This window comes from Propithecus coquereli, unplaced genomic scaffold (assembly GCF_000956105.1).
Source record: "Propithecus coquereli isolate 6110/MARCELLA unplaced genomic scaffold, Pcoq_1.0 Scaffold28, whole genome shotgun sequence".
Taxonomy (NCBI): domain Eukaryota; kingdom Metazoa; phylum Chordata; class Mammalia; order Primates; family Indriidae; genus Propithecus; species Propithecus coquereli.
The window spans coordinates 12003204-12012848 of record NW_012148396.1 but is presented as its reverse complement, the minus strand read 5'-3'; the positions used below and the strand labels follow the sequence as shown (position 1 = coordinate 12012848).

Here is a 9645-nt window from a genome sequence, read left to right as displayed (position 1 = left end):
AAAAAAAAAAAAAAAAAGAAGGCAGAAAAAAAAGCAAAAGGAACAAGGAACCAATGAGACCAATAGAAAACAAACAGTGAGATAGTGGACTTAAACCTAACCATATCAATAATTACATTATATACAAATGGTCTAGATATTCCAATTAACAGGCAGAGATTGTATGACTTTATTTTTAAAAAGGTAAAATCCAAGAAATGTTTTAATTATACAAATTATAAACATAACACATATATTAAATATATGTTACAATTAAGAAAAGTACCTTAATTATAAAGACATAGTTGAAAGGATGGAAAAAGATATGTCATGCAAACACTAATGATAAGACAGCTTTAGTAGTTTCATGAATATCGAAGTAGACTTCAGGCCATGGGATGTTACCACAGATGAAGAATAGTTCATTATAATAAAAGCGTCAATTTATCAAGAAGATATTGCAATTCTCAGAGTGTATGCACCTAAGAACAAAGACTTGAGATACATAAAGCAAAACCTGACTTAACTGAAATGAAAAATAAACCCACAATCACAGTTGGAGACTATAACACTCCTCTGTCAATAACTGGCAGAACAAGTAAGCAGAAGATAAAGATGCAGGAGACCTGAACAACGTCATCCAACTCGACCTAGTGACATTTAGAGGACAATGCACTGAACAAAAGCAGAATACACATTCTTTTCAAGTGTGTATGAACAAGATAAAACGTATTCTAAGTAACATAAAACAAAGCTTAATAAATTTAAAAGAATTGAAATCATACGAATTATGTTCTCTGGTCCCACAGAACTGGATTAGAAATAAGTAACAGAAAGACATTTAGAAAATCCCCCCAAATTTTGAGATTAAATGGCACACTTCTAAATAAATAATGTGTCAAAGAAATCACATGGTAAATTAGAAACTATTTTGTACTGAAAGATGATGAAAACATAATGTGCGACAATTGTGGGGTTGCTGCTAAAGTGATGCTTAGAGGGAAATTTGTACTTTTAACTGCTTGTATTAGAACAGAGGAGAGTTTTTAGGTTTCCACCTTAGAAAGCTAGAAAAAGAAGAGTTAATTAAACCCCAAGTAGGTAGAAAGAAGGAAATAATAAAGATGAGTACAAATAATTGAAATGAAAGACAAGCAAAGAAGAAAACCAGCTAAAAGCTGGTTCTTCGACTAAATGGTGTAAAATCTAGCTAGACTCATTAAGACTAAAAGAGTCTCAGTGAGTCTTTAGTCTTAATAAGAGTCTTTAGTCATTAAGACTAAAAGAGCCAGTGTCAGGGCCGGGCGTGGTGGCTCACGCCTGTAATCCTAGCTCTCTGGGAGGCCGAGGCGGACGGATTGTTTGAGCCCAGGAGTTTGAGGTTGCTGTGAGCTAAGATGACGCCACGGCACTCTAGCCCAGGCAACACAGTGAGACTTTGTCTCAAAAAAAAAAAAGAGCCAATGTCAGGAATGAAAGACAGTACATCCTTACCAAATCCTTCAAACACTAAAATATAATAAGAGATTATGAACAACTTTACACCAATAAATTTGACAACTTAGATGAAATGGCAAAGTTATCGAACAAGTGGGAGTATCCCTGAAATATAATCAATAGAAATATGAATGGAAAAGCTATGTGCCCACAGGGACAAAGAGAGAAGTAGAGGACACATAGAAACAGAGGGGGATGATAACAGCTTAGGCAGGCTGAAGGAACTCAGAGCGGGACACGCTAATGAAGGGTCTGAGGTGGGGAGGCCAGGAAAGTCATCACTCTTGACTTAGACTGCTGCAGCCAGACACCCCCAGCCCCTCGCCCTGGGCAGCAGGAACTGCCAGTGGACAGCAGGAGCCTTAGTAAACTTGATCAAGGAGAACCAGGAGAGAGTGACTGCCAGCAGGGCAGCCCCCTCCATTCCTCACCTTCCCCCATGCACCCCAGGAAGAGGATGCCTTGCCACTGTGTCACTGCGCAGGCCCCTGGGCTGTCCGTGCAATAGGAATTAACCAGAGGCCCAAAGGGAGTCACAGGCAAGTCACTGGGCTCAGGTTCGAACACAAGGGAGACAGTACTGGTTAAGAGCAACCAGACTGGCTGTCTGAACAGAGTGCTGGGAACTTTTAAAGGGGAGAGAGAAAGTTTAACACAAGGACTGAAATCACAGCATGTAGAGGCAGAGTTTTGTTGGCAGCTGCCCTTCTGGCGGTCATGGTACGTCATACATGGCATGTGTTATTACCATGTTAAATCTCCACCCTTGGGCATGATTTCTAGCATTAAAATGAGGAAAAAGTTCTAAGAGCAGTCAACTTCGGGCTTCATCTTGACAGTACCCAGTTTGTGCTGGCTTTGACTGGGACTGGCAGACCCCTGCTCCAATGGTTGCCATGTCCTGTTAAAGAAAGCAGGACTGGCGGTGGGCACACCTGTAATCCCGGCACTCTGGGAGGCCGAATCAGGAGGATCACTTGAGCCCAGGAGTTGGAGGCTGCAGTGACCTATGATGATGCCACTGCACTCCAGCCTGGGGACAGAGTGAGACCTTGTCTAAAAAAAAAAAAAAAAAAGCAGAACTGCCTTCTATTGAAGCTGGTGTTAATCATTTTCAAAGCTTTTGTTCGGTATTGTAAGCAGACCTATGCTTTCGCTTAAGACAGGCAGGCAGGCAGCCAAAGTCCACCTCCTACGCTATCTCAATTCTGCCCCTGAGAATGTGGCCGATAAGCAGAATTATACAAATTATACAAATATCAGCAAAAAAGAATTCTTCAGAGTGAACTTCATTATTAAATCAGTTTTCTACATGGCAACATTAAACCATGTCCAACTTTTTCTATTTCCCTTTGTCATTTTACTGCAATTATTTTCACTTGGATTTGTTCCTTCCCATTTACACTTTTCAGTGGACCTTTGATTGACTGTTGTTGTTTTTTTATAATCTGCTATTATGCATTTTCTCTTGGGACCACTATTTCTACCAAGTCCAACTTTCCATGTCCAAATATCCTTGCAGGTATAAATTTTGTCAAGAAGATCTTATTTTCCCATCAATTGTTAGTCAATAATAAATTTTGTTGCATGCAGTTGTAACCTTCAGCTTTGGACCTTGTATTTACTTGTATTTAATTTTTAGCCAATCCATTCGGGAGTCATGGGTGGTTCTAGGAGGCACATCCAGGAGACCCAGAGTCAGGGGAGTAGACCTGCAGCCGTCCAAAAACCCCAGGCTGGAGCCCTAGCCTCTCTGTAACCCAGGAGACCAAACTCCCGTGGCCCCCACCTCCCGGCAACCACAGTCCACTGAATGGGCCCAGCCTCTGCCCATTGCACCTATGCCCTCTGCCATAGGTGTCACCGTCCATCTGCCATTGTGTGGGCCGAGGCCCCACCTTGTCCCTGGGCATCACAGCCAGACAAGGTGTCATAGTCCTGCCCCCCTGTGTCAGAGTCTCAGCCACCACCCCCCATCTCATGCACAGCCTCTCCTTGCCCTAGTGGGGGGAACTGGTGGGCTCCTCCAGCACTGGTCCCAATGTCGTCCTCTCCCGTCCTGTGGCCAGCATGAGTTATGGACTCAGGTGCCTCAGGCCCCGCCACCCTGCTCCTGCAGTCACTTACTTGGGCCTCTCTTGGGAGGGTGGTCTCTGAGATCACAGGTCCAGAGGCACAGACTCAAAAGTGAGGGTCCATGGAGGTGCCCACCTGTGCACCCCTCACACTGCCTCTCAGGGGTATCTCTGGAGCTGGGTGTGGGCATCTTCACTGCCACCTATGTGGGGCTCTGGACTTGGGCCTCCTCCTCATGGCCATCCTCTTCCTCACAAACGAGGTGGGGGAGTACCCTGGGGCCCATGCAGGCCCACCCAGACCATACCCCAAGCCCCAGCTACCCTGGTCATGGAGGACCAGGAATGACCTGGGCAGGGCTCCTGCTGGCACAGGCCTGATCCTTACACCTAGGAGGGGGGTGGCTCGTGGCCCTCACGGTACTGTGCTGGGGAGGGCACAGCGCGCCCTCCAGAGGCAGCCGTGGCTGCAGGAGCTAATGCACACCGTGGCCTGCGTCTGGATGTTCCAAGAGGGGCTGACTGTGAGCCTCATGTGGACCTGGCATCGGTTCCGAGGTACCTGGCCATGGAGGGGAGGGTCCTTACCCCAGTGCTCCTCCCTAAGCCAGCCCAAGTGAGGTGGGGGGACAGGCCTTCAGGGATGGGGGAAGGGAACAGGCTCAGGCTGGGCCTAGGACACAGAGAAAAAACAGGACTGGGGCCTCCAGCACTTGACCCAGCCAGAGGGCACATTGGATACCAGGCTCTGCTGGACCTCACTCATGTTCCTGCCTGTCGTCCCTTTTGCCGTGGCGATTGCCATCAGCTCTGTGCTTCTGATCACGGGACAAGTTACTCAGGGTGGAGCTGGGGCATTTCCTCCCACCAGGCTTCCAGGGGTCCTTTTTTCTGACCACTGGTCAGCATCTGGATGCCCCGTGGGTCTCAGACTCCTGCCCAGGGCTGAGCTCCAGGGACAGGATCTCTGACAAATCTGAACCCACACCCAACTCCACCTGTGGGCAGGTGGACGGGTTGTGAGGCACTGGTCACAGACGGCCCAGAACGCTTTGCCCCTTGCCCCAGGGCACGTGGCAGGGATCGGGAGAGGACTCTAAAATAGGCAGCAAGCACAGGGAAGCAGGAAGAGCCCTCAAAGGTCCCAGTCACAGCCCCAATTCTTCCACGGGGCCTAGGACAAGTTACTCTGTGCCTCGATTTCTCCATCTGTGAAGTGGAAGCAGAGACTGCTAGGAGAGCTCTGCCCAGGGTCGGGCACACAGTCCAGCCCCAGTGGCTACTTTTAGAGGAGGGGAGCTCACTCCAAGTCTTTGGAGACAAGGAGGGAAGGACAGTCAAGGCAGCAGGAACAGCAAGCCAGGGCCATAGAGGGTGTGCCCACGGGAAGGCTGAGAGCAGTGAGCAGTTTCCCAGGCAAAGGCCAAGAGTGACACAGCTGCAGCCTTCAGGGTCCAGGCAGGTGCCACCATGGTGGGCTGGCTGGGTAGCCCCTGAGCAAACAGCATTCACCCTCCTCCAGTGCCTTGCCAGCTGGGGGGGCAGTGAGTGACCCCTGAGATCCTCCCCAGCTTGAGTCTAAGGGAGGCGTGGTTTTTGGCCCCAGGTGGACAAAGACCACCACCCCATTCAGAGAGGGAAGGGGAAGCCCTCAAGGGTGGGAGAAATGTCACAGGTAACACCTGGCTTTGAATCCCAAAGCCTCAGAGGTGAGTTCTGTCTCCTGTGAACACTAGGGGCACCCCTTCCTAACACAATGAGAGAAAGGGCTGGGGGGGCAGTGCTGGGGAGGCATCTCAGCCCACCTCCAGGCCAGACGTCCTTCCCTTCCCCGGGAGGACTCACTCTGTGCTCTGAGGTCAGCTGTGCAGGGCAAGGCCCAGCAGGCAAAGGGCAAGGTCCCCTCCTGCCTCTAATCCTCTCAGGTCAGAGGCCAAGCCTGGCAGCTGGTGGCCAGGACTCAGGTAGGCGGCAGAGGTTGAAGTGCTGATCTGGGCAGAGGCCTGAGGGAGTGGATGGGTCAGCCGGGCTGAGGCCAGTGCAAGGGTGGGGCTGGGGCTGAGCATGCATAGGGGTTCTGGGGAGGGCCAGAGTCGAGCTGTGCCATGGCCTGGGACAGCACAGGGTCCAAGACTGAGGGGGACCAGACTGGCCCATGTGGGCAGGCCTCCACCTCTTGCTGCCTCAGTTTCCCAATCTGTCAAATGAGGACAGTGAGGCCAGGCGAGAGCTGAGGGCAGCAGGTGGAGAGTGCCAGCGTGAGGCCCTGGGGAGGAGCTGGAAAGCGCCTGCAAATGAGCCCCCAATGCAGGGGTGCAGGGTGATGTGTTCCCGGGATTCTACTTGGTCTTTTCTCAGTTTTCTGTAAGAAGTTAGGCACCACTTTCATGTTAAAAGCCCATATTTTAAGGCCAACGTTCAGATGCTATTTTAGGAATTTATAAATCAAAGTGTCTTTAAGAGTTTAATGCTAACAGATTCTGCATTGTCTGCAGTTTGTATCATTTTATTTTTACTTACAAATTGCATTTTTACAAGGTGGAAAAAGCCTCATTTGTGTTCCTAATTTTAAGAGGCCCTGCCACATCTTTCGGGCAGATTAACTAATCAGAGTAGGTCCAGCGATGACAGTGAGTCACCAGCGTTCTAAAATCAACCCACTAAGACCATTTCCAACACAGACCTTCTACAAATGTGGTTTCCTAAACCATGTCCCTCACAAAGTACAAGTCAAGGATCCTTAAGTCTGCCCATATCCCAGCAATGGGGACAAACCTAGGCAGAAACTGAACTCTATGATGACAGGACACAGTTTATACCTATAGGTGTAGGTATAAACCGTGAGTCAAAGGACCAGAGGTAACCTCCGACCTAACAGGAGCCTGAGCCGGGCACCGCAAGAAGCCCCACTCCCATTCGCTAGTCAAGATTGAGTCAGAGATAGTCTACGGCAAAAAGAGAAATGGCCAAATCCCTAATGGATCCCTTATCCCCTCCAGCCACCAGGCGAACCGGGAAGGGAAGCGGCCAGCCTGGTGCGGACCCCCGGGCTGAGCAGAGGAGGTGCGGCACTTGTGGGCTTAGGAACCCCAGAGAGAAATGCTCTGTACGCAGGCTAATCCCACAGCATCCAAATGGACTCGACACTTCCCAGTAACCCTAATTCCTGTGGGGACGTCAGAAGAAGGGCTGAAGAAATCTCCAGATGCTTGGAGGAAAGCAAGCGTTCCTGAAGAGAAGCCCCAGGGAAGCGCTCCACCCGGATACCACAGGGTTCACAAGGACCGGTGGGGAGGGGCTTGCTCGAGGCTGGAAGGGGACCGTGAAGCCTCTCCTCATATGAGGGGTAAGGCGAAGGGCACTAAGTCCCCAGCACGTGGAAAGTTGGTGCTGCTCAGGCTGCTGCTCAAGGCTGTTAGATTCAGAACCAAGTCCAGAGTAATCCTTCCGAAGCGAAAGTCCGGCGGTCTCAGGCCCTACCCCGGGGGGCGCATCCTAAGAGGGAGGGAGTTGTGGGGAGCCACGGGGCGTTGTCCAAGCAACGGGGTGGAGCTAGGGGAGGGCGACTAAGTTCTGTCTCCATAGAGACTGTGCCCGCAGAGCATCAACATTACTAATGTTGGGTGCACCCCGACGGAGCCCGCGAGTAAAGGTTGGCGATGCTGCCCTGACTCCCAAGATCCCATACCCCTGATTCTGCCTCTCCCAAACCTCCTTACCCTAAGACGCGTCCCATCCCTGGACCTGGAGTATTTGGGCTGGGGAAGAGGCGGGGCTAAGCTGGGGCAGCGGGAGGGGTCGTTGCCCTCATGAGTCCTGGTGCCCCAGGCCCCAATCCATGGCGCCCAAGAAGAAACGCGGGGCGAGCACGGGGCGCAGCGAGGGTGCCGAGCCGCAACTGTCGGAGCGCGCGCAGTACCTGCAGCGCGAATACACGACGCTCTCGGAGCAGCTGGACGCCTGCGAGGAACGCGTGGACCAGGTGCTGCAGGAGAACGCCTTCCTGGACCGTGAGGCACAGCGCTTGCGCGAGGAGAACCGGCTCTACGCCAACTATATGAGCACGCGCACCCAGCGCTGCGCCAACGCCATCATTCGGCTGGACGAGCAGAACCGCGTGGACCTGGCGCAGATTCACTGGCAGCGTGCGGAGCTGGCGTCGCTCTACCACGGGCGCGAGGACGGGGTGCGCGCCCAGCTGCTGGAGATGGAGGCACGCGCAGCGCGGATGGCGCGGCAGGTGCAGGAGCTGCAGCCCTTCAAGGCCAGTGCGCGCTCCCGTGGACAGGGCGGGACGGGGCGGGCTCCCGGGCCCAGGGGGTGGCGCCGAGTCCTGCGCTGACCCGCGCCCCCCGCCCGCGCAGGAGCTGCAGCTAGAGCAGCTGGCACGGATCCGGGCACTGGAGCGTGAGCTGCTGCACATGCGCGTGGAGCACACGCAGCTGCTCCATCGTGTGAAGCGGCGCTTCCTGGAGGACAAGGCGGCTTTCGAGCGGGAGGCGCGTCAGCGTGTGCAATCCCTGGCGCGGCGTGCGGAGCGGGAGGCGGCGCGCGCGCTCATCGCGCACACTCAGGCCATCAAGGCGGATAACAGACGCCTGCGGCAGGAGCTGCTACGACTGCTTCGCCGGGCGCAGCTGCTGCACCACACGCGGCGCCAGCTGCTGGAACAGCGCGAACAGCTGCGGCGCGAGCACGAGGACACGCGGGATTTGGTGCGCGTGCACGGCTGGCTGCGCAGGGGCCCTGGTGGCCCGCTGCTCTGGCACCCGCCGGACTCCCCCCAGCCCGCCTCACGCCCGGGTTCGTTAGCCGCCCCCGTAGCCTCAGCACACGCTTCTTCCCAAGACGGATCTGTGGTCCCGTCGCGCGCGGCTTCCCGGGCCCCATCTGTGGTCAGGTCGCGCACAGCCTCTCGGGTCCCATCTGTGATTACTTCGCGCGTGGCCTCCAGGGACTCATCTATGGTCTTGTCGCGCATGGCCTCCCGAGTCCCATCCTTGATCCCATCGCACGTGGGCTCCAGGGTGCCATCGCTGGCCACTTCGAAGATTGGCTCCCGGATCCCATCCCTGACCCCATCGCGTGCAAGCTCCCGGACCCTGTGGGTGGGGCGGTCAGGCGAGGGCTCTAGGATGTCTTCTCAGTCCTCATTGCGTGTGGCCTCGCAGGACACCCTCCCCTCCGCGAAGTCTGTCCCCAAGACTCCCTCAGGTCTTTCCCGTGATTGGGTTCTCACTCCACAGTCAGAGGAAGGCGTGAACACTGACACTGCTGCAGAAGCCTCCTCGGGGAGAGCCTGAAACTACAGTGAGGAGGGCCAAGGAGGCTCTGGAGTGGGCGAGGCTGGTGTGCAACATGCTTACTAGGTGGCTGCAATTGTTAATAAAGATGTGACCTAGCTTGTCCGGTCTGCAGGGGCCCGTCATTCATGTTTCCAGTTAGCAAGAAGGGAGCTTGCTGCCTCCTTTCCCTGTGTGTCCTCTGGGACTCTCAGTGCTGCCAGGACAGCAGCCCCTAGCCTGAGCCCGCAGGTGTAGGGGACAGCTGGCAACTCTGGCGGCCTGTCCTTGAGGAACTGAAGTTTGGCAGCAGAGACAGGTGGCATAGGAGGAGCTGCTGTGTCCCACAGGGCCAGGTGGCACACATGGGTTTTGTTCTCGGTGCCTCAGGAAGGCTTTACGTTTAAACTACTGGGAGTTTTGGGGTAATTTTTATATTTGAATTTCCAATTTAGGAAAAGTTGCAGGAATAACACAGGGAACTCCCATACGCTGCTTATCCAGATGCACCAACAGCTTACATTTCACCCTGTGTGTTTTGTCTGTGTGCATGTGCATTATTCTTCTAGGCCCTTTGAGACTGATTAGGTTAGAGCTATTGTGCCCCTTACCCACTACTTCAGCGTGTATTTCCTGATCAGAAGGACAGTTTCCTTTGTCACCACAGTACCATGACCAAAATCAGGAAATTTACTATGAGGAAAGTATTCTTTTTTTTTTTTTTTTTTTGAGACAGAGACTCGCTTTTGTTGCCCGGGCTAGAGTGAGTGCCGTGGCGTCAGCCTAGCTCACAGCAACCTCAAACTCCTAGG

At 53.1% G+C, this 9645-nt stretch overlaps 1 protein-coding gene and 1 pseudogene across 1 annotated transcript; both read left to right on the top strand.

The window, feature by feature from the left end:
- The first annotated feature begins 7389 nt into the window (after positions 1-7389).
- Positions 7390-8854, top strand: CCDC166 (coiled-coil domain containing 166). Its single transcript, XM_012648018.1, has 3 exons — positions 7390-7815; positions 7916-8451; positions 8506-8854. Exons 1-3 carry the CDS (start codon positions 7390-7392, stop codon positions 8852-8854), a joined length of 1311 nt encoding a protein of 436 aa, XP_012503472.1.
- Positions 8855-9504: 650 nt separating this feature from the next.
- The window catches only part of LOC105813311, a 1035-nt pseudogene continuing 894 nt past the window's right edge, over positions 9505-9645 (top strand).

What these genes read in the sequence shown, in the direction of transcription:
- CCDC166 (XM_012648018.1), top strand. Translation starts at nt 7,390, where the DNA reads ATGGCGCCCAAGAAGAAACGCGGGGCGAGCACGGGGCGCAGCGAGGGT. An exon ending in AGGAGCTGCAGCCCTTCAAG is followed by an intron (nt 7,816 to 7,915) that starts GCCAGTGCGCGC and finishes CCGCCCGCGCAG; the next exon opens with GAGCTGCAGCTAGAGCAGCT. An exon ending in CGGGCCCCATCTGTGGTCAG is followed by an intron (nt 8,452 to 8,505) that starts GTCGCGCACAGC and finishes CGTGGCCTCCAG; the next exon opens with GGACTCATCTATGGTCTTGT.